Source organism: Lepus europaeus, chromosome 3, assembly GCF_033115175.1.
Source record: "Lepus europaeus isolate LE1 chromosome 3, mLepTim1.pri, whole genome shotgun sequence".
Taxonomy (NCBI): domain Eukaryota; kingdom Metazoa; phylum Chordata; class Mammalia; order Lagomorpha; family Leporidae; genus Lepus; species Lepus europaeus.
In genome coordinates this window covers 36,213,660-36,238,197 of record NC_084829.1, presented here as the reverse complement: position 1 = coordinate 36,238,197, position 24,538 = coordinate 36,213,660, and the positions used below count along the sequence as shown (strand labels likewise).

The following is a 24,538-nucleotide window of genomic DNA, read 5'->3' as shown; positions in this document are numbered from 1 at the left end:
ATATATAGGGTTTGGTACTATTTGTCATTTCAGGTATCCACTGGGGGTCTTAGAATGTGTCCCTCTGGGGGAAGGGTACTTCTGTAATCTATGGAGTGGTAGTGTGGTGTCCTTAACCAATACCCTATTACCGATTGGTTTTAATTTGTTTGATGCTTTAATCCAGGGTTTCTCAGAGGTCTCCTGATGGATATCTATCTATGAAGCCCCAGGTAACTTTCCAGGGATACAGTCCATGATCCCTAAAATATTTAAGGATCTTTTCCCTATGTTATTGAGGTGCCTTCTACACCTAAACAGGAGTATCTGTTGTAAGCAGTGGGTTTTTAGGAGCCAGCAAGCAATCCTGTTCATCTTATTTTCCTGATTTTCCAGCCCAGCGTCATGTAGAACTAGGCACTTAATTTTTGTTATTTGTCTGAGAACGATTTGTTCTGGCCTTTCACTTATCCTGAGCCAAACATTTGGATCTTTTATGTTTGGTATAAACTGTACTAGAAAATAAAGCAAAGGGGCTTAGCCCCTGGTTTTTGGTGTTCTCCTTGAAGATTTTTGGGCACAGCAGTTTGCTTTGTGTCTCCATTGACAATGAAGTGAGCTTTAGTCATTTGGAAACAAATCAAAACACAACAATATATGTCTTAGTTTTCTAATTATTGGTTGTATCATTAAGACACTTTTCACCAGTGCAGAATGGCTGCTTTTGACTATGTAGAGAAGAGAGCTCAGGAGGTAACTTTAGCCTTAAATCTACTATTAGCCTAATATAGAATGTCTTTGCAAGTGGTTGATTCTTTCTCCAGGCTGAACCAGGGAGCAATGTGGGCTTAATCACAGCAGTGGCAAGGTGTGTTTTGTTTAGCCTATTGATTAACCTATTGGTAAATTGGTTGGCCCAGAATAAAAACTGTCTGACAACTGACAATGACAATAAAAGCTAACATTTGAATATAAAAGTCTTCAGTAGGTGCATGGAAAATGCGATAATGAAAAAATTATACATGGATTTCAAAAAGCTTTGCTCTAAAATACACTTTATAAATTTCATATTCCTTGAGCTTTTCAAGAACCCTCTAAATACAGTTTATATATTATACCACTTAATCTAGGAGATCACTCTATGAAAGCAGATATTTTTATTCTAAATACACAGGTAGAGGAAAAGGCTTAAAGAAGTTAAAATAGCCAGTTCTCAAACAGCTTGTGAGGCCTGGGCTTAGCTGCAGCCATTGTGGCCATTTGGGGAGTGAACCAGCAGATGGAAGAGCTTTCTCTCTGTCTCTCCCTCTGTCTGTAACTCTACCTCTCAAGTAAATGAATAAAATCTTAAAAAAAAAAAAAGAAAGAAAGAAAAATGACTCCCAGTAGTGATGATAAGTGCTTATATTTTTAAGATGTGGGGGCCGGCGCCGTGGTTCACTTGGTTAATCCTCCGCCTGCGGCGCCGGCATCCCATATGGGCGCCCGGTTCTAGTCCCAGTTGCTCCTCTTCCAGTCCAGCTCTCTGCTGTGGCCCGGGAGGGCAGTGGAGGATGGCCCAAGTGCTTGGGCCCCTGCACCTACATGGGAGACCAGGAAGAAGCACCTGGTTCCTAGCTTTGGATCGGCGCAGCGCCAGCCGTAGCGGCCATTTGGGGAGTGAACCAACGGAAGGAAGACCTTTGTCTCTCTCTGTCTATAACTCTACCTGTTAAATAAATTTTAAAAAAGAAAAGAAAAGAAAAAAAAAACTCTTTATCCCTCTCCTTCTGTCTGATTTTCAAATAAATAATAAATAAATATTAAAAAAAAAAAGATGTGAGTAGTAATCCCCTAACATAGGTTATCTCATTAATGTACTACTGTAACCCTGTGTCTATTTCACAGATGAGAAACTAAGGCTTAGTGAAAGTAAGTAAATTGGAAATGTCAAGAGAAGGGACTAGAACTTAAACTTGGGCCTTTCAGATCTTCAAACGCCTGTTTTGTTTCCTACTATGATATATTGTCACTTATTTGTGTGTTTGTTTTAAGATTTGCTGTTTATTTTTATTTGAAAGAGTTACAGAGATAGAGATCTTCAGTCCTGTGGTTCATTCCCAAATAGCCATAATGGCCAGAGCTGGGGCAGGCCAAAGCCAGGAGCTTCATCCAGGTCTCCCACATGGGTGACAAGGGTCCAAACACTTAGGGCCATCTTTCAGCTGTTTCCCCCAGGCCCTTAGCAGGGAGCTGGATCGGAAGTGGAGCGGCCAGTACACAAACCCATGCCCATATGGGATCCTGGTATCACAGGAAGCAGCTTTACCTGCTATGCCACAACACCAGCCTCATGTCACTTTTTTTATCAGATCACCTAACAAATTCTTAATTCTCTATTAAGAATGTGGCTGTAAGAAAAGGACATTTTCGGGGGCCAGTGCTGTGGTGTTATTAGGCTAAGCCTCCACCTGTGGCGCCGGCACCCCATCAGGGTGCCGATTCATGTCCTGGCTGCTCCTCTTCCAATCCAGCTCTCTGCTTGTGGCCTGGGAAAGCAGCAGAAGATGACCCAAGTGCTTGGGCCCCTGCACCCACGTGGGAGATCCTGAGAAGCCTGCTGGCTTCTGGCTTTGGATATGCCCAGCTTTGTCCACTGTGGCCATTTGGGGTGTGAACCAGTGGATGGAAGACGTTTCTACCTCTCAACTAAATAAATGAAAATTAAAAAAAAAAAGAAAGAAAAGGACATTTTCAGAATTCTGACAGGACTGCTTCTTCCTGTGTAATCATATTAAAGGATATATTACTACCAAGTCTCACTTACTGTGCTTCCTAATTTGGTGCCAGAGCTAGAGGGAAATTGAAGAACTGGATACGGTGTTATTTGCATTGCCGGTGACACCGGTGCATGCTCACACAGATGCTTGTTTCCATTTCAGTGTCTAACCGTCCTGCCTCTAAGTAAATCTCAGGTCGAGTCAAGCTCAGTTTCCAGGGGATATAAAAGATGAATAAAAAATTATGTTTTTCATAGTTGAAATATGTTTCTTCTTGGCAGGTCTTCTACTTATAAAAGACAATGACTACTGATGAAGGTGCCAAGAACAATGGAGAAAGCCCAGCAGCCACTGTTGCTGAACAGGGAGAGGATATTACCTCCAAACAAGACCGGGGCGTGTTAAAGGTGCGTATGCAAAGATGAGTGACATACAGGGAAAACTGCTGTCCACAGAGATCCCTTATAAAAACTGTTTTATACGAGGGGATGGGGCAGATCATGTTTACTGAGGTTACCGAGTATAAACTCTGCAGCTAAATTCTTTTTTTATTTTATTTATTTTTTTGAAAATTTTAAAATTTATTTTAATATAGTTTATATATTATACATATTAAAGTATATTTTCAATATAGTTCACAGACAATTCTTTTTTTAAATTCTTCCTTTTTTTTTTTTTAGATTTCTTATTTATTTATTTGATAGGTAGAGTTATAGACAATGAGAGAGAGAGACAGAGAGAAAGGTCTTCCTTCCGTTGGTTCACTCCCCAAATGGCCACCACAGCCAGCACTGCGCCAGTCTGAAGCCAGGAGCCAGGTGCTTCTCCTGGTCTCCCATGGGGTGCAGGGCCCAAGCACTTGGGTCATCCTCCACTGCCCTCCCGGGCCACAGCAGAGAGCTGGACTGGAAGAGGAGCAACTGGGACTAGAACCGGGCGCCCATATGGGATGCCGTTGCCGCAGGTGGAGGATTAACTAAGTGAGCCACTGCGCCAGCCCCCACAGATACAATTCTAAGAATATAACGATACTCCTGTCTTCCTTACTCCCTCCTCACTTCTTCCTACCTTCCCTGATCCTTTCTTTCTGGGTTTTTTTTTTTTTTTTTTTTAGTTTTGAGATAACAAATGGTTCTTTTTTTCTTTCTTTTTTTTTTTTTTTTCTTTTTTTTGACAGGTAGAGTTTTAGACAGTGAGAGACAGAGAGAAAGGTCTTCCTTCCGTTGGTTCACTCCCCTAATGGCCACTACGGCCGGCGCGCTGCAGGTGGCAGCTTTACCAGCTAGGTCACAGCACTGGCCCCGTTAATGATTTTTTAATCAAAAAAATTTCATATGTCACAACACAGATAATCAGAGTATGTCTTGATTTTACGCATATAAGTAAATAAACTAAAGCTGAGAGAGGTTACCTGGCTTTGGTTGCTTTAAGTAGTTGCCTGTCCTATGCCATTATGCATATAAGTTTTGTACAGTTAAATTTTTTTTTTTTGCGAAGATTATCTTAACACATTATAATACTATTCAGTGGTTTCTTTTTAAGATTTTATTTATTTGAGAGGTAGAGTTACAGACAGCCTTTCAAATACAGAGACAAAGAGAAAGGTCTTCCATCCACTGGTTCACTCCCCAAATGGCTGCAATGGCTAGAGCTGGGCCAACTCAAAGCCAGGAATCAGGATCCAGGAGCTTCTTCCAGGTCTCCCACATGAGTGCAGGAGCCCAAGGACCTGGATCATCTTCCACTGCTTTCCTAGGCCATAGCAGGGAGCTGGATCAGAAGAGGAGCAGCCAGGATAGGAACTGGCACCCATATGGAATGCTGATGCCATTGGTGCAGGCTTAGCCTACTACACCACAGCACCCGCCCCTACACAGTTTTAATATCTCCCATGTCAGCAGCAGCAGATGAGAATTTTTGAGTTTGTTTTATGTAATCTCACTTACGTGGAGCCTTTCTTCTGTGCCCTGACTTTCTCTGAATGCACGTGCGTTCCTGTTAGCTTGCTCTGTGCGAAGCCAAATTTTGAAAACTTGCAGCTATTGAGAAAGGGCTTCTCAACCTTGTAGCTGTATTTGCTCATCCCAAACGCCAAATGCTCCCAGAGACACTGGAGACTCTGCAAGCTGTCCTTGAATCTCACTACTTGTGTTGGAGAGTTTCTCTTCTATGTTTTTAGTGTCCACACCCAGAGAGCATGGTCCCCAACATATTTCAGATCCAGGCTTTAGTCAGTTTCCTGTTGCTATACTAGAGTATCTGAGACTGGGTGACTTAATAAACCACAGAGGCTCATTTTGGCCCCTGGTTCCAGAGCTGAGGGGAACAAGAGCAAGGCTCTGGCATCTCTCCAGCTTCTGGAGAGGGCCCTGTGCTGCTTCAACTCATGAAAGTAGACGGGCAAGCAGGAGGGTGAGAAAGACAAAACTTGAGAAGTGGACCAGCTTTGTAACAGCCCTTTCCCAGGGACAGTTGATCCAGTCCCTCAAGAGCGAGCGCCCCCATGAGAAAGGCGTCAGTATTAAGCACTCTTAATGAACTGATCACCTCGTACAAGTCCTAAATTCCAACACAGCCACAAAGCAATACATTTCAACACAAGTTTCAGAGGGGACAACCTGTAATAACCTTAGCACCTTGCGTTGCCCTAGAGAGCAAATCTGATAACAAGACTTACAGGTTTGTAGAAATACTTGAGGCTGGAAGCCCTTTAAATCATGTCGTTTATCTCTACCTGGAGTCTCAGACGTCAGCACGGCCGTTGGTTGATTACACAGGTCTAGTACCTGAGTCCTGCGACAAAGTATTAACCTCTCTGTGGTTAAGTTTCCTGTTTGTAAAATTAGAACAACACCATCACTCTTGTAGAGTTATCAGAATCAGATAAAGCATAGTGCCTTCCTATAGTAATTTCTCTGATTAACTTTTATGTGAAAATGAAATTAAAAGCTAAGTTTTGGGTCTGGCATTGGCATAGTGGAATAAGCTGCCGCTTGCCACACCAACATCCCGTGTGGATACCGGTTCTAATCTTGGCTGCTCCACTTTTGATCCAGCTCTCTACTAATGACCTGGGAAAGCAGTGGAAGCTGGCCTGAGTGCTTGGGGCCCTGCAACCACATGGAAGACCCAGGAGAAGATCCTGGCTCCTGGCTTGTCTAAAGCCGGCCTAGCTCCGGCTGTTTCAGCCATATGGGGAGTGAACCAGTAGTTGGAGGGTCTCTCTCTGTCTGTAACGCTGCCTTTCAAATAAATAAATAAATCTTTAAAAAAAAGATAAAATAAAATAAAGGTAAGTTTGTAGAAAATGAAATTAAAAGTTCATTTGTTGAAATCAATGCATAGCTTTTTCGTAATACCCATTTTTGTGAACTTTTTGAAGACCCTTTGCACTTGATCTTAGCCAAAAGGCCAAGAAGTGATTTTGAAGACCCTTTGAATACGTGTGTTTCAAAACTATTTTGCACCAAAATAAACTTATCTTTTAATTTCATTTTCCATAAACTTTTTGAAGTATCTTCATATATTAAGAAAAAAAAAAAAACAAGGCAGTTTGGAAAGTCAGTTTTTCTCTCAGGCAGATAAAATCTAGGTTTACATTTTAAAATATATAGATCATGTTTTTAAATTATTTCTAGTTGTATTTACTATCTGAGAGACAGAGAGAACCCCCAACCCCTGAGTCACCACCCAAATGCCTGCAGCAGTGGGGGGCGGGGGCTGGGGGTGGTAGCTGGGGACTAGGAACTCAGTGTAAGTCTCCCACGTGGGTGGCAGGAACCCAACTACTTGAACCATCACTGTTGCCTCCCAGGGTCCTCATTAGCAAAGAACTGAAGTCAGGAGCCAGAGCCTGGCATTGCTTCAGGTGCTTCAGTGTGGAGTGGGCAACAAAGGACTTAACTGCTAGGCTAAACACCTGGCCCATCATGTGATTTTGTTTAGATTTATGCTTTGAAACTGTTTTTTCCTTTGGATGTCTTAAAAAGACAGTAATATTTCTTTTCCTTAAAAGATCACGTGAGTTTTTAAGTTAAGAAAGTTGTGAAACCTACGTTTGTGACTGCATATGTATAGGGATAGGGGCACATAGATTCAGGGACAGGCATTTTGGTGCAGTGTGTTAAGCAGCCACTTGGGATGCCCACATCCCATTATCCCAAAGATAATGTTCATCTTGGGGGCAGCAGATGATGGCTGAAGGACTTGAGTCCTAGCTTCCCATGTGGGAGGCCCGAATGGAGTTCCTGGCTTTTGACTTTGGTCTGACCCAGCCCTGGCTTTTGCAGCCATTTGGAGAATGAACCAGTGGATGGAAGTTTTTCTCTCTCTCTTTTTCTCTCTTCCTCCCTCCCTCTCTCTCTGTCTCTCTGCCTTTTTAAATCACAAAAAAAAAATTTCAAATAGTTGAATTCTTTAAATAAAAACTCAAACCTGTCCCCCAAAAAGATATACACTGGATGTTACCTACTAAAAATGATTAATTTGGCATACATGATTGACAGAGTAAATTACAGCACCACACGCCTGGATTTGATTTCTTTTTCCAAGAACTGACCAACTGCATTAGTGGTTTGCTGTGCCAAGAACAAAATAAATACACTGGATTTTACAATAGTTAAATACTTTTCAGCTTGGAGCTTTTTTTTTTTGGCATTTTCTTTACTAGAAAACAAGATATTCAGTAGTGAATCAAACTGTGCTGTGATACTAATGTCTTTTACAGATTGAATATTTTTAAATTACAGAAAGTATAACCTTTATACCAGGATATTTGGCTTTCTGAAATTAAACGAAACAAACAGAGCCTAGTCAGAAACTAATGTTCTTAGCAAAGGAGCAAAGCAAATAAAATCACACCTTGAGACAGCTTTAGACTTCCCTTTTGAGTCTTTGCTAAAGCCTACTGTTCTTTTCTATCAAATTGTATATAGACTAACTTACAAGTCTGTGACTGGAGAGATTTTAGTGTCAAAATATGAGGCATTACATCAGTGATACAAAATGTATTGGTTAATCATTTTGAGAGAATAAATAGTGTGACTAGCAATAAAACTAAATAAAACATAAGCGACAGATTAGTAAGGTAGTTTTCTGACAGTGAGGGTTATTGAAAGAACTATGAAGGAAGCCTTAGAAAGCACAGACACTAGTGTATTTGAAAATCTGCCTGGATAACTTGGAATGGACTGTGTGACTTCACTCTCTGATTATGAGTAAAAAGTTCCACTCCTTTTTCTTGATGTTGCCTTTTCTAGATTGTCAAAAGAGTGGGGAATAGTGAGGAAACACCAATGATTGGAGACAAAGTTTATGTCCATTACAAAGGAAAATTGTCAAATGGAAAGAAATTTGATTCCAGTCATGATAGAAATGAACCATTTGTTTTCAGTCTTGGCAAAGGTAAGAGGGTATTTTTTGAGTTGTGTTTTGCCTAAATTTCTTACTGTTTGTGTTACATAGGAGCAGTAGATCCTGTCCTTGAAATAAAGCTATTGTAGAGCAGTGATACTCAAACTGAAGTCCTCGGATCCTTTGGGGGGGGGGTGTCTCTGAGATCCTTCTAGGGGGTCCACATTGCCAGTTATTTTCATAACAATGCTAAGATTTATTTGGTTTTTTACTATGTTGGCATTTGCACTGATGACATGAAAGTTGCAGTGTTTAAAAAACAAAACAAACAAACAAACAAACAAAAACTCCTGGTTCCTTAACAAGAATCAAGAGAGTGATATACAGCTATCTCAGTAGTTAGGGTGTTTTTCACTGCCACTCGCTCACAGTTTATACAAGTGTGTGTGTGTTGGGGGTCATTTAAGAATGTCCTTGATAAAACAGTAAAAACTCTAATCTTATTAAAATGCAGTCATTGAGTTTCCCATCGTTCTGATGTTCTGGGAGGGAAAGGGAAGCTGGCAGAGAACACCTGTGCATGCTGAAGTACGATGGTTGTCTCGAGCAGAGCACTTGGCACTTGTTTCAGCAGGGAGCTGAACCTGCTGCGTTGTTTCCGTTTTTGCTTGAAAGGACAGACTCTGGTTATTTAGACATGATTCTTCAGTACCGACATGATTCTTCAGTACCTGGCAGGCATTTCCCTGAAAGTGAATGAAGGGAGCTGTCACTTCAAGGAAAACAGCCAGCGATGTTTGCCGCCATTGAGCTTTCAAATGAAAATCATAATTTTGGAAAATATGTCTCTGCCACTATGAGCTTGACAGCCTCTAAGGACTTAGGAGACTTTTCTGCTAGACCAGTGGCTATTAATGAGTGTGATTCTTTAATATTATACAGTGAAATTGTCAACATTTGGAAGATCTCAGGAACTCATTGGACCAGTATTTTCCCCAAGATGTTTTAAGATTGTGTGTGGGTAAATAATCTATCCAAAGTATATGCCAAACCAATAGATTTTAATGTAATACAATATGAAAAGTTTGTTGTTGTGCTTTCAAATTCCACGTTGCAACTAAGCTTGTAAGACCACAGCTTGTCCAGTTTTGATGTAGTGTCAGATGATTTTATTCACAATTATCTGAAAGGGCCACTAGAGTGCTCTCAACTCTTCCAACTCTCTATCTTGGTGGGCTTGACAATTTGTCATATGTTTCACCCAGAGTTGCAGCAGATGAATGCAGAATTAGATGAGAATTCAGTCGTCTAATCTTAAGTGAGAAAGATTTCACAGGGGCTGGCCCTATGGCATAGAGGATAGGACCACCGCCTGCTGTGCTGGCATCTGTGTGGGTACTGGTCCGAGTCCTGGCTGCTCCACTTCCAATCCAGCTCCCTGTTAATGTGCCTGAGAAAGCGGCAGAAGACAGCCCAAATCACTGGGCCCCTGCGCCCATGTGGGAGACCTGGAGGAAGCTCCTGGCTCTTGGCTTCAGATGGGTGGCCATCTGGGGAGTGAACCAGCAGAGGGAAGATCCTCTCCCTATCTCTCTCTCTTTCTCTCTTTCTAACCCTGCCTTTCAAATAAGTAAAATAAATCTTAAAAAAAAAAAAAAGAAACATTTTACAAATGCCATTCTCCTCACTAATTCTGTTTTATGTTTTGGAAGCTTCAGCTATTTTTATTATTTAAATATTTTATTATTTAAATAACTATTAACTGTTTTAAAAGCTTGCCATTTGATTTTTGTGTTTTATTTGAAAGTCAGAGGAAGAAAGAAAGAGACAGACAGGGAAAGATTCCATCTGCTGGGTCACTCCTCAAATGTCTGCCCCCAGCCTTCAATTTTTAGTATATAAAGAGGTCCTGAAAAAAATGATGAAGAACTACTGTTTCCAAGAATTCAGTGTAATTTTTTTGCTCATTTCTTTTCAGTGTTTTTAAGTATTTTTAGTTAATTTAGTGTTCTTTTTAGAAATTATTTATTTATTTATTTATTTGAAAGGCAAAGAGAGAAGGAGAGACAGAGAGAGAAAGAGAGATTTCTTCCATCCGCTTATTCACTCCAAAAATGACCACAACAGTGAGAGATGGGCCAGGCAGAAGCAAGGAGCCTGGAGCTTCATCTGGGTCTCCCATGTGAGTGGAGGGGCCTAAGCTCTTGGGCCATCTTCTGCTGCTTCCCCAGGTGCATTAAGCAGGGAGCTGGAATCGAAGTGGAGCAACTGGAACTCAAACTGGAGCCCATGTGAAATGCCAGTGTTGCAGGTGGCAGCTTAACTGACTACACCAGAACACTGGCCCCATGGTATTCTTATTTTTAAAAAATTTTAAAAATTATAGCCGGCCGGCCCTGTGGCTCAATAGGCTAATCCTCCGCCTGCGGCGCGGCACACCGGGTTCTAGTCCTGGTCGGGGCGCCGGATTCTGTCCCGGTTGTCCCTCTTCCAGGCCAGCTCTGTGCTGTGGCCCGGGAGTGCAGTGGAGGATGGCCCAGGTCCTTGGGCCCTGCACCCCCATGGGAGACCAGGAGAGGCACCTGGCTCCTGGCTTCGGATCAGCACAGTGCGCCTGCCGCAGCGTGCCGGCTGCAGCAGCCACTGGGGGGTGAACCAATGGAAAAGGCAGACCTTTCCCTCTGTCTCTCTCTCTCACACTGTCCACTCTGCCTGTCAAAAAAAAAAAAAAAAAAATTATAGCCAATACTTCAAGTTGAACTTGCTGGACCATGTGGGTTATTGGAAGTTAAAAGCTGAGTTATAATTTTTTAAATTCTTGTCTGCCACAGATACAAAAAGCAGTTCTAATTAATCCCTAGATTAAGTATGAGCAAAAAAGAGTCATCCCCCTGTCCATCACTACAGCTCACGTTTGCTTCTAAGTCCCTCTTCATTCTGACTGTATACATGGTTGGATTGTTAGCTAAACATAGATCTGGGAGAGGAAACAGCGAATGATGAGCCAGAGTTAAACTCTTGCTGCCTCCGTACCTTCCCTAGTACCTACAGTCATTTGTGTGTTGTGTGACATCTGTCTGTGTTTTTCTGCCCAGCTGTGCTTTTTTCAAGTTCTAGTCCTGGCTGTGTTACTGTTCCCTTCTCCATTGGGTCTTTAGTGAGTTAGTGGCTCATGCAATATTAATTTTTTGTTTGAATAAGACAGCAATCAAAATCAGACAAGTAGTCTCTCTCAGTGTAGCAGATAATTATGACTATTACTTTAGATTTTGTTTTTGTTGACTTAGGGATATGAACCTTTAGGGCTACCAAAATGAGTAGGGCATCTTATTTAATTTAAATTACCAGAGTGGGGCCGGCGCTGTAGCATAACGCGTAAAGCCACCGCTTTCAGTGCTGGCATCCCATATGGGCGACGGTTCGAGTCCCGGCTGCTCCACTTCCAGTCCAGCTCTCTGCTGTGGCCTAGGAAGGCAGTAGAAGATGGCCCGAGTCCTTGGGCCCCTGCACCCATGTGGGAGACCCCGAGGAAGCTCCTGGCTCCTGGCTTCGGATAGGCGCAGCTCCAGCCGTTGTGGCCAATTGAGGAGTGAACCAGTGGATGGAAGACCTCTCTCTCTCTCTCTCTCTCTCTGCCTCTCCTTCTCTCTCTGTGTAATTCTAACTTTCAAGTAAAATAAATAAATCTTTAAAAAAAAAAAGACTTCAGAGTGAGTGCCTTATCAGACCACCTTATTTCCTTTGTCCCCCATATTTTTATTCAACCCTTATAATTTCTGTCCTGAGAAAGCTGATAGATTTAAGATAACAGGTCCTCTCTCAGCAGTTATCTTGGCAAGAAGAATTAAGAGTTGCTGAGAATTTACACTGCTATTTTGTCTACCCAGACTTTCTCAGTAAAACAGTGTGGTGAATGAGTGTGTCATGTTTCCTAGAATTTTGAACTAAGTAAAAACATTTCCTGAGTTCTTTTTTTAAAATACAAGTTGGAAGAGAAAAGAGACAACTTCCAGTTGATTTCATACCTAGACATAACTATTTAAAGACAGTGTGGTGTCATGGGAAGAGCATCTCGCAGGGTGTCGAGACACCAGAGTTGCTGTTTTCACTGTTCCTGGTAGTACATTAACGTGAGGAAGCCACTTAGTGCGTCCTTCTCCTTTATTAAGCAGGCGTCTATGAAGAGCTTTAAGGTTAGTTTTTAATCCATTTTTGTGTCTTCTATAAAGAATGCAGGCACAAAGCCATAAAAGGCTAATGCAAACATGATGACAGAGACCTTTAGAACCCTTCTTGAGATGCTAATTAGAAATATTAGGATACGGGGTGAGGGGCCAGCACTGTGGCATAGCAGGTAAAGCCGTCACCTTTGGCACCAGCGTTCCATACAGATGAGAACTGATTCAAGTCCTGGCTGCTCCCCTTCAATTCCAGCTCCATGCTAACGCACCTGGGACAGCAGCAGAAGACAGCCCAGGTACCTGGCCCCTGCCATCCACATAGGAGACTTAGATGAAGTTCCAAGCTCATGGCTTCAGCCTGGCCTAGCCCTGGAAATAATGGCCGTTTGGAGAGTGAATTAGCAAAATGGAAGATTCCCCCCCCCCCCTCTCTTTTTTGTAACTGTGCCTTTCAAATAAATAAATAAATCTCTTTTTTAAAAGGAATATTAGAATAGAGTACCATACTTCTGGTGAAACTTCTATTACATAATGTACTCAGTTGCCTATAAAACAAGAAACACTGGTTAGGTAGTGTATAGTTTCATACTTATATTTTATAGTAGCTACCACCAAAATGAAGAAAATAATTTCAATAGTTAGCATAAAGATTGTCCATTAAACTCTCCTGACCCCTTGTACTATACCTCTCCCAAGAGAATAAATAGAAATATTTCAATGGAAGGTCATGGTAATGTTGAGATTCTAGTATGACTTCAATATTTAGAATAGGATTTTAAAAGCCTAACCATAAAAATTGCATGGAGGGGCCAGCGCTGTGGCATAGCAGGTAAAGATGCCCGCATCCTATATGGGTGCTGGTTCAAGTCTGATCCAGCTCCCTACTAATGTGCCTGGGAAAGCAGTGGAATATGGTCCAAGTACTTGGGCCCCTGTACCCACATGGGGGACCTGGAGGAAGCTCCTGGCTTCAGACCGGCCCAGCTCTGGGCGTTGCAGCCATTTGGAGAGTGAACCAATGGATGGAAGATGTCTCCCTCAGCCTCTCCAACTCCAACTCTGCCTTCCAAATAAATAAATAAATCTTTTCAAAAATTGGGTTAAAAATTGGATAAGGGAGATGTATGAATTTGAGCTCCACTTGTACATTGTGTGTATCCACTGCTTTTTCTGTACCATCTATTGAACTCTGTGCTTTACTTTTCTTTATCTGATGATTATGGTGTATACAGATACATATTTATTATATGCTACTATATTTGTGCATCACTGTCTCTGTAATGTTGAGGATTAAGTAAATAGTACACCCATTGCTTAGCATTCGGCCTCACACACAGTGACACGCAGTGTTTATTAGTGCTGTTACAGTGTCAGGATTATTAATCAGCTTTATAGTGGAATGGTAATAACTGTGTTATAACAGTTTGAGTCCTAACACCATCTACAAAGTGTTTGCCATGCATGCACACAGACCTTTTTAAATAGTGCCTAAACATCTTTTCATCCCCCAGGAAGTTGGGAAAGACAAAACTGAGTCGATCCAAGAGAACTCATTACCACCACAACAGAGTATGTAACAGAAATGAGAATGAGAAGGTGATGGTTTCCCTCACTCAACATTACAGTTTCTGAATTCCTAGAACAGTGTTCATAACCCATTAAAAAAGCTGAAGTAAGAATGACTTGGGGTTTTTATATATATTTCAATCGTAGGATTTCTTTTTGTTTTCCTTTGCTCTGTGCCCAAGAAATACATAATCACCAAGCTGGAGTGGGGAGATAGATTTGGGGATGAAAAGAACTACTTCTACCACTGTTGTCAGAAAATCCAAGAGCACTAAACCCTCACCCCTTCCACACTTACATAAAGCCCTGGTGAAGATAGCCACTACTCTAATAGAGGGCTGCTTTATTGACGTTGCTGCTGATGCTCTTGGCATGTGACTAACATAGCTGGGAATGATAAAGATAAACATCCTGTCTATTATATTCCTCTCCTCCAAACTTGAGGAGAGCAATAAACTAATAACTTTGGATTCTTGACATAACTATACTTTCCCACTCTTATTAAAATTAAACCATCTTGAAGTAAATATTAGTGATCTGTCTTTAAATAATCTTACTTATTGCATTGTGATCCACAACTGTTAGTAAAAATATCTGTTTATTTATTCAGCCATCAATATCATGGGATAGAAGGTACTGGGGTGGGGAAATATGTGTTAAAGGACTAATAGCTAATAGTTTTATTTTTTTTATTTTTCTTAAGATTTATTTTATTTATTTGAAAGACAGGGTTACAGAGAGAGGTAGAGCCAAAGAGAAAGAGAGGTCTTCTATCTGCTGGTTCACTCCCCAGATGACCACAATGGCCAGAACTGAGTCGATCCAAAGCCAGGAACCAGGACCTTTCTCCAGGTTTCCCATGTGGGCGCAGGGGCCCAAGGTCTTAGGCCATCTTCCACTGCTTTCCCAGACCATAGCAGAGCTGGATAGGAAGTGGAGCAGCCGGGACTGGAACCTGCGCCCACATGGGATGCTGGCGTTGCAGGCTGGGGCTTTTAACACTCTGTGCCACAGCGCCAGCCCCAGCTAATAGTTTTTAAATACTTACTATGCCAAGTTAGGAGTTTGAAGTGTATTATGCCATTTAATCTTCACATCAATACATTTTTTTAAGATTTTTTTTTACAGTTTATTTGGTATTGTTTAGGCGACAGTCATATTAACATTTGTATCTAAGTATCTGAATTTTTATTGAGGTAATATTTACATATAATAAAAGTCATCATTTTTCTACGGTTTATTATTTATTTATTTAAAAGGCGGAGTTACACAGAGAAAGAGGGAGAAATAGACAGAGATCCAAGTTCCAGCCACTGGTTCACTTCCCAGATGGCCACAACAGCCAGGGCAGGACCAGGTCAAAACCAAGAGCCAGGAATTTCCTCTGGGTCTCCCACGTGGGTGACAGGGGCCCAAGTACTTGGGCATCTTCTGCTTTCCCAGGCACGTTAGCTGGGAGCTGGATCAGAAGTGGAGCAGCTGGAACTGGAACCGGTGCCCATATTTGGTGCCAGCATTGCAGGAGGTGGCTTAACCTTCTACACTACAACACTGGCCCCCAAAAGTCATCATTTCAAGCATACACAGTCACTTTCCTCCCCTAAAAATTGTCCTGGATCCTTTTGCAGTCACTTTCCTTCCTGGGATCTAGGGTCCAGCCAATCACTAATCTAGTTTCTGTTATTATAGTTCTGACTTTTTGAGGATTTCTTATAACTTTGTTCACCCATATGGGTGGCAGGAATACAACCACTTGAGCCATCACCTGTTGCTTCTCAGGATGCTCATTAGCAAGAAGCTAGAATCGGGAGTGGACCTGGCCCTGAACCCAGGCACTTAGATATGGGATGTGGGCATCCAAAATGGCGTCTTAACTGCTAGACTAAAATCCTGCTCCCACCTTTTTCTTCTGTGCTTTGGTATCTGCTGTAATTAACTGTTTTTATTTTGGGGTGGTTTTGACTTTGTCCACATATGAGGAGACTAAGGTATAGAGAGGTTAAGTGATAACGATGCACAGTAAGTGGCAAAGCCAATATCCAATCCCAAGCAGCCTCTTTCCAGGTACATCAGATCTTAGATTTTAAGCATAGCCCAAACCATGTATAAAACAAAGGAGGTTCCTATCAGCAGTATTTACTGAGTTCCTGCCATACACCAGATGTTTTTCTTACAGGAATGGAATGTCATAGCAAATGATGTATCAAAAGTGAAATTATTGATAGTATGGGCCTAATTTCTATTCCTCAGTAGAGAAAGAACAGTCTCTCTCTCTCTCTCAATTTGAGAGGTATAGTCAAAGCAGAGAGAGGGAGAGACAGAGAGAAAGATCCTCCATCCATGCTTCACTCCCCAGATGGCCGAAATGGCTGGAGAAATGAGCCGAGCCAATCCAAAGCCAGGAGCCAGGAGCTTCCTCCAGATCTCCCACATGGGTACAGGGGCTCAAGAACTTGGGCCATCTTCTACTGCTTTCTCAGACCATAGCAGAGAGCTGGCTTGGAAGAGGAGCAGCTGGGACACAAACCAACACTCATATGGGACGCCAGCGCTGCAGATGGAGGTTTAGCTCACTATGCCACAGTACCAGCTCTAAAAAAGAACAATCTTTTCAATACATGGTGTTGGGAAAACTGGATTATGCAACACGTAAACGGTTGAATTTGGACCCTTACCTTTCACCATATGCAAAAAATAGCTCAAAATGGATCAAAGATCAAAACATAAGGCCTAAAACTGTAAATAACACAGAAGAAAACAAAACTTCATGACATTGAATTTGGCAGTGATTTCTTAAATATGACCCATCAAAGCACAGATAACAGAAGTAAAAGTAGATACATTGGACTAAACCAGAATTCAAAACTTTTGTACACCAAAGGATACAACAACAGAATGAAAAGCAATCTAAAGAATAGGAGAGAGATATTTACACATCATATATTTGTGATAAGAGGTTAGTATTCAGAAGATACAAAGAACTCTTAAAACTCAATGAAGGCCGGTGCCACGGCTCACTGGGCTAATCCTCCACCTGCGGCGCCGGCACCCTGGGTTCTAGACCCAGTTGGGGCACCAGGTTCTAGTCCCAGTTGCTCCTTTTCCAGTCCAGCTCTCTGCTGTGGCCCGGGAGGGCAGTGGAGGATGGCCCAAGTGCTTGGGCCCCTGCACCCCCATGGGAGACCAGGAGGAAGCACCTGGCTCCTGGCTTCGGATCGGCGCAGCACACTGGCCACAAAGTGCCGGCCGTAGCGACCACTTGGGGGGTGAACCAACGGAAAAAGGAAGACCTTTCTCTCTGTCTCTCTCTCTCTCTCTCTCACTGTCTAACTCTGCCTGTCAAAAAAAAAAAAACAACAACAACAACAACAAATAAACAAACAAACAAAAAAAACTCAATGAAAACAACAACAAAATAACCTGATCTAAAAGTAGGAAAGAACCTGAATAATAGACATTTCTCCAAAGAACATATACAAATGGCCAATAGCACATGAAAATGTGGTCAGCATCACTAATCATTAGGGGAATGCAAATCAAAACCACAGTGTTTTATCACCTCACACCTGTTATGATGGATACTAAAATAAATACATAAATAAAAAAGCAGAAAAAAATTTTTAAAAATTGTTGAGAATATAGAGAAATTGGAAACTGTGCGCAGTTAATCAGATTGCAAAATGAGGCAGACACTGTGAAAAGCAGAATGTCAGTTCCTCAAAAACTATAAATAGAATTTCCATATGATCTAGCGATTTTTCTGAGTGTATGTCCAAAAGAGCTGAATGCAGGGTCTCCGAGAGATATTTGTACATTCATGTTCCTAGTGGTGGTATTCACAGTAACCAAAAGGCAGAAGCAATCTAAGTGTTCGTCAACAGGAGTAGATAACTGAAAAGTGGTGTAACTTGCCATGGAATATTATTCAGTCCTAAACAAGAAGGAAATTCTGACACTTGCCACAACATTGATCCACCTTGACGGTACTATATTATGGGAAGTGATCTAGTCACAGAAAAATAAGTACTGTATGATCTCACTTTTATGTGAGCTATCTAGAGCACTCAAACTCATAAAAACAGAAAGTGGGATGGCAGCCACCAGGGGCTGGGCGGAGGAAGAAATTAAGCTTTTTAGTGGGTACAAGTTTCAGTTTTGCAAGATGAAACGGTTGTGGAGATTGGTTACACAACAGTGAATATGCTTCATACTGAACTTTATACTTCTAGATGGTTACAGTGGTAAATTTTAATGTGCATTTTGCCACAATCAAACAATAAAGCTGAAACTGGTAGAAAACCAGCAGTCACTCATGTTAGCCAGGAGAAGGGGACATTTGGTATTTTGCAAGGTACGCAATCACTGGGTTTTTGGTTTTGTTTTTATTTTTTTGGTCCTAGTTTAGACATGATTTTGACCTATTCTTGTTTTGTCTCACTTTATCATGGTCTCAGAGAGGCCTTGTTTGATGTTGATGTTTTTGTCCAAAGGAGAATTACATGCCTCCCCTGTGAGCCCCGGCCAGCTTTAAACAACACGGAGGCCTGGTGGTCAGTGTCCGTGCAGTTCCAGTGTCACGGACTGCTTTGTTCTTTCTCAGACTTTTCCTAAGTTATCAGTTAGAATTTCACTAGATGTTATGTAAAACAGTACAGTTAGTGTAAAATCAAAAAATTATTTCCATGAAAACCAAGCTGAATGCTCTGGAAAGAATTAAAGTGAAATGCTAAAAGCAGTTTTAAGATGGCTATTGATTTAGGGGTAGGTGAAATGCAGGTGAAATAAATAAGTGATTCAGAACATTTTTACTGGAAGGAGTCTGCATACAGATTGCTTTGTAAGTGTCTTGTCTGGTACTTGCTCCAACTTAAAGAAACCCACATTGTCAATGCTATGTCACCAGTGTGGTTTAAAGAACTCATCATTGTGGCCGGTGCCGTGGCTCAACAGGCTAATCCTCTGCCTAGCGGCGCCGGCACACCGGGTTCTAGTCTTGGTCAGGGCACTGGATTCAGTCCCGGTTGCCCCTCTTCCAGGCCAGCTCTCTGCTATGGCCCGGGAGTGCAGTGGAGGATGGCCCAAGTGCTTGGGCCCTGCACCCGCATGGGAGACCAGGAGAAGCATCTGTCTCCTGCCTTTGGATCAGCGCGATGCGCCGGCCGTGTCGGCCATTGGAGGGTGAACAAACGGCAAAGGAAGACCTTTCTCTCTGTCTCTCTCTCTCACTGTCCATTCTGCCTGTCAAAAAAAAAAAAAAAAAAGAAGAAGAAGAAGAAGCAGCCACACTCAAAAACAAGACCTCGAGGCCAGTGCCGTGGCTCACTAGGCTAATCCTCCGCCTGCGGCGCCAGCACTCTGGGTTCTAGTCCCGGTTAGGGCACCAGATTCTGTCCCAGTTGCTCCTCTTCCAGTCCAGCTCTTTGCTGTGGCCTGGGAGGGCAGTGGAGGATGGCTCAAGTGCTTGGGCCCTGCACCCACATGGGAGGAGGCACCTGGCTCCTGGTTTCGGATTAGTGCAGCGCACCAGCCGTGGTGGCCATTTGAGGGGTGAACCAACGGAAGGAAGACCTTTCTTTCTGTCTCTCTCTCTCACTGTCTAACTCTGCCTGTCAAAATAAAAATTAAATTAAATTTAAAAAAACCAAGGCCTTGGCCTGTGTGTGTGTGTGTGTGTTTTAACATTTACTTATTTATTTGAAAGTCAAAGTTACAGAGAGAGAGGGAGAGACAGAGAGAGACTGAGAGATTTTCCATCCACTGTTTTACTCCCCAGATGACCACAACATCCAGGGCTGGGCCAGGCCAAAGCCAGGAGCCAGGACCTTCTTCCGGGTCTCCCACATGGTAGAAGGGCACAAGCATTTGGGCCATCTTCCACTGTTTTTGCCAGGCCATTAGCAAGGAGCTGGATGGAGAGTGGAGCAGCCGGGACTTGAGGCACCCAAATGGGATGCAGGCATTGCAGGCAGCACTTCTACCTGCCACAAGTGCACCAGCCCTGGGCCTTGGCCTTCTAACAGAATGATCCACACAATAATCCTATACAAGATACGCTTTTTTCTTTTTCATGATTGATTGATTGATTTGAAAGTAAGAGTCACAAGAGAGGGAGAGATCTTCTATCTGTTGGTTTACTCCCCAAATGCCCATGATAGCCATGTCTGAGCCAGGCCAAATCCAGGAGCCAGGAACTCCATCTGGGTCTCCCACATGGGTGGTAGGGGCCCAAGTGCTTGGGCCATCATCTGCTGCCTTACCAAGAGCACAAGCAGGAAGCCGGATCCAGAGCAGAGCAGCTGATACCCAAGCCAGTGCTCTGACACAGTATGCAGTTGTCACCAGCAATGGCTTAACTTGCTGCACTACAACGCCAACACTTATGACTCCAATTTTAAGACTGAGTATGTGAAAATTTAATATACAAAGTATACATATATAATTGGAAGGAAATGAAACAAATCAGCAGTAGCCACATGCTGAGATTTCAGAGGTTTTAAAGAATGTATTCTCTATGCTTCTCTATGCCTTCCAGATGTTCTGAGTATGTATGATGTATGATTTTTTAAAAATCAGGGGGATATGCTATATTTTGAGAAAGAGTCCCAACCAAGGACAGCAATTTGAGAAACACCCTTGTATTCCTATCAGTCTGGCTCCCTGCTCAGTGTATTTGATTCAGTGTCTGAAGCTTTGTATGAAAGAGCCTTCTGTGTTCCCAGTGTTCTTCCAAGCTCCAAAGAAGAAAAGCAGAGGCACACGCATGATTTATTTAGCCTGAGCTCCTTTGGATTTAATTGACAGGGCTGTGCTTCCAGCTCCCAAGGCCTGGCCTAGATACCATCTGTGCATTAAGCTTTTGCTGACTGCCCCTATTCTCACCTCAAACAGAATAATGCCCCCTCCTCTGTGCCCCTGGTGTGGACTCTATTTTAGTGCTTACCACTCCTGGTGAAAACAAGAAAGAAAAGCGTGTATCTTTCTCCTCCAGTAGACACTGTGTTGCATGCTCCTGGGAAGGAAGAAGGGAATGGCCTACCCTCTTATTCTTGGTACCCAGTAGAGACCTTTGCTCCTCAGTAACTGAGTGTCTTGAGCACTGTTGCAATAGCACTCCCTCAACTACAGCTTTCCTGAAGGAGTGGGTAAGGTATTTGTCTTAAGATATTCAAGTTGATAATAAAAAGCCAAAACTCTCAGTGGCTCTTTGAAGAACATCAGTGACAGGAAAGCAGCCTGTCAATAGGAAATCTGGGATATTTCTTCTGATGATTCTGGACTGTTCACAGGAGAGCCAGTGTGATGGGCATACACTGATGTAGCTATTTTGAAAAGGCAACTGGGCAATAGATACCAAATATAGAATGCATTATCATCTTTGCACTTCAGGGAGTTTACCCCGCAGAGTAGGCAAACATGTGGTCACGGATTCTCGCTGTTAGTAGTATGTTTCTCAATAGGAGACTATAGTATTATGCAGCCATTAAGAATGTTGTAGACTGAGTGGTGGGTGTTGTGACACAGCCAGTCAACCCACCACGTGGGACACCCACATCCTATATCAGAGTGCCTGGGATCAAGTGCTGCCTCCACTTTTCAATCCAGCTTCTTCTTTCTTTCTTTTTAAGATTTATTTATTTATTTATTTATTTGAAAGGCAGAGTTAGAGAGAGAGAGAGTGCTTCTATCTGCTGGTTTGCACTCCAAATGGCCACAACAGCCAGAGCTGGGCCGATCCAAAGCCAGGAGCCAGGAACTTCTTATAGGTTTCCCCTGTGGGTACAGGGGCCCAGTCACTTGGGCCTTCCTCTGCTTCTTTCCCAGGCACATTAGTAGGGAGCTGGGTGGGAAGTGGAGCAACTGGGACTTGAACCAGCACCCATATGGGATGCTGGAGCTGCAGATGGTGCCTGCCCTTCCAACGTCCTTTCAATGTGCCTGGGAGGCTACAGATGATAGCGCAAGTACTTGGGTTCCTGCTACCCACATGGGAGACCTGGATGGAGTTCCTTGCTCCTAGCTTCTGCCTGGCTCAGCCATGGATGTTGCAGCCATCTGCAGAGTGAACCAATGAATGAAGCTGTCTCTTCCTCTCCCTCTGTCTCTCTGCCTTTCAAATAAATAAAACTTTATTAAAAAAAAAAAAAAGAATGAGGTCAATCTATTTGTGTTAATGATGGTGGCAGCTTTTTTTCATTAAATATATGTTCTACACCATGCATTTGACATTTTACTTACTAATTCTTATCACAACTATGGCAGGTTACTGGTAACCACCTACATTTTGCAAATGAGGAAACTGAGGCACAGGGGTTAAATAATTTGCACAAGGCCACTCGGCTAGTAAAGTACAGACCTGAGACTCAAGTCCAGGTGAGCTGGGAATTAGAACAGGCTGACTTTTAACTTCTAAAATGCATAGCCTCGTTTCTACTGATGAAGAAAGAAGGCCACGATGTCTATTAAATGAAAAAGCAACTCAAACTCGAAAATGTGGGATGCTGTTATTTGTGTTTTACATTTTTTTAACATGTGTAGTGTATGCTTTGGCACTCATTTTTTGTTTGTTTTTAAAGATTTATTTATTTATTTGAAAGGCAGAGTTACAGAGAGGCAGAGAGAGAGTTTTCCGTCCGCTGGTTCACTCCCTAGATGGCCTCAACGGCCAGAGCTACGCCGATCCGAAGTCAGGAGCCAGGAGCTTCCCCCAGGTCTCCCATGCTGGTGCAGGGGTCCAGGGAATTGGGCCATCCTCCACTGCTTTCCCAGGCCACAGCAGAGAGCTGGATTGGAAGTGGAGCAGCCGGGACTAGAACTGGCACCCATATGGGATGCTGGCACTGCAGGCTGCAGCTTTACCTGCTGCCACAGTGACGGCTCCATGTTTTGCATTTTTAAAAAAGTGACAGCACACACCAGGAAGATGAAAGAGAAGCATAACAGTGGCTTCCTACAAGGAGGGTGCAAATGACCTTTTACTTTTTGCTTTACATCTTTCCTGTGTCTTTTAATAATAGATATGTATAGGCATGCATTTGCATAAATTTTTCACTCAAATAAATGGAGCTGATAGTTTTAAAAGTTATAGTATTTAACGAAGACTAAGCTGAAGTCTTGAGTAACAAATGCTTGCTCTACCCCTAGTAAAACACCTCCCACTGTCAGCTCTCTCTCAGCCCAAGGGAGCAAACAGCTCACTTCAAAATTGACTCCCTTGGGGGCCGGCACTGTGGCTTGGCAGGTGAGGCCATCACTTGCAGTGCTGGCATCCCATGTGGGCACTGGTTTGAGTGCTGGCTGGCTGCTCCACTTCCGATCCAGCTCTCTGCTATGGCCTGGGAAAGCAGCAGAAGGTGGTCCAAGTCCTTGGGCCCCTGCACCCGTGTGGGAGACCTGGAGGAAGCTCCAGGTTCCTGGCTTCAGATTAGCCCAGCTTTCCATTGCAGCCATTTGGGGAGTGAACCAATGGATGGAAGATTTCTCTCTCTCTCTCTCTCTCTCTCTCTCTCTCTCTCTCTCTCTTAACTCTGCTTTTCAAATATAACTGGGTAAATCTTAAAAAAAAAAAAAAAAAGGACTTCCTCAGGGCTTTGGTGCTGATCTGACCCCACTTTGAATACCTAAGATTTTGGTTAACTTAGCCCCTCAAGTTTTAAAGGCCTCCCTTTTCTGTGGTTTTCCAGAGGATTAGAGACTGTGCAGCAGGATAAAGTGAATAATGCTGGACATGATAAAAGCTGTGAATATTGGCATTGTGATTACATAGCCAAATACAGTTCTACAGTTAAGCAGTAAATGTGACGTTTTTAGTTACCTGGAACTGGCAGAAAATAAAATATTCTGAGCTCTATCACTGTGCTTTGGTAAAAGGACAAAGGCATTTGTTTGCAGAAACATTTTTCTGATTCTAAATTTTAAGATTAAATTTGTTTCATGGACCCTTTCACACAATTTATACTTCACAGAAAGGTCTTATTTTTGTCTACCAAACTAAATTACAGCCTCTTTAGAACAAACTCCAGTTTCTATACTATTTTTGTTCCATCTTTGCCTAGAAAACATGCATTTATTATTATGGTTGAAATGATAAATTAAACCACAATTGCAACACAGCCACATTTTGTGGATTATGTTACTGCCACTTTTGAAAAACTTGATCTTAATTTAAGAATTGATGCTACATTTATCCTACTCAGCAGAGAATCTTCTCTGATAGCCTTCCAAAAAAATCGTAATTTATTTCTTTGCGTGTAGTTTCTGCTGAGTTTTGTCATCTTGTAGCTCGTGTTTGTTAGCTGAGTACATATTGTAAAGAATTGGAAATTTTTCTGAACTCTTGTTTTATGAAAGTTAAATCTCTTAAAATACGGCTGATATATTTTAATTGCATTTTCCTTTCTCAGGTCAAGTTATCAAGGCATGGGACATTGGGGTGGCCACCATGAAGAAAGGAGAGATCTGCCACTTGCTGTGCAAGCCAGAATATGCGTATGGCTCTGCTGGCAGTCTCCCCAAAATTCCCTCCAATGCAACGCTCTTTTTTGAGGCAAGTATGTGTGTGAGGTTGCCTTGTCAGCATCTGCTGTGCTTTAGGGCTCTCTTTGCAGCAACAGGCAGTGGAACAAGGAGTGAAGTTTGCAGAGGAGAATCAAATCCAACTTATTTATTTTGGAGCCTGGCTTCTTGAATTGTTTCCCACAAACC

At 42.5% G+C, this 24,538-nt stretch overlaps 1 protein-coding gene across 4 annotated transcripts in view; it reads left to right on the top strand.

Moving 5' to 3' along the window:
* Positions 1-24,538, top strand: part of FKBP5 (FKBP prolyl isomerase 5) — a 127,376-nt gene that overhangs the window by 58,679 nt on the left and 44,159 nt on the right. For all 4 annotated transcript variants that reach the window (XM_062186008.1, XM_062186010.1, XM_062186009.1 and 1 more), the window contains exons 2-4: positions 3,020-3,145; positions 7,997-8,141; positions 24,238-24,380. In XM_062186008.1, the coding sequence (XP_062041992.1) occupies positions 3,041-3,145; positions 7,997-8,141; positions 24,238-24,380 (393 nt within the window). In that variant the 5' untranslated portion in view covers positions 3,020-3,040. The remainder of the gene's footprint in view (positions 1-3,019; positions 3,146-7,996; positions 8,142-24,237; positions 24,381-24,538) is intronic.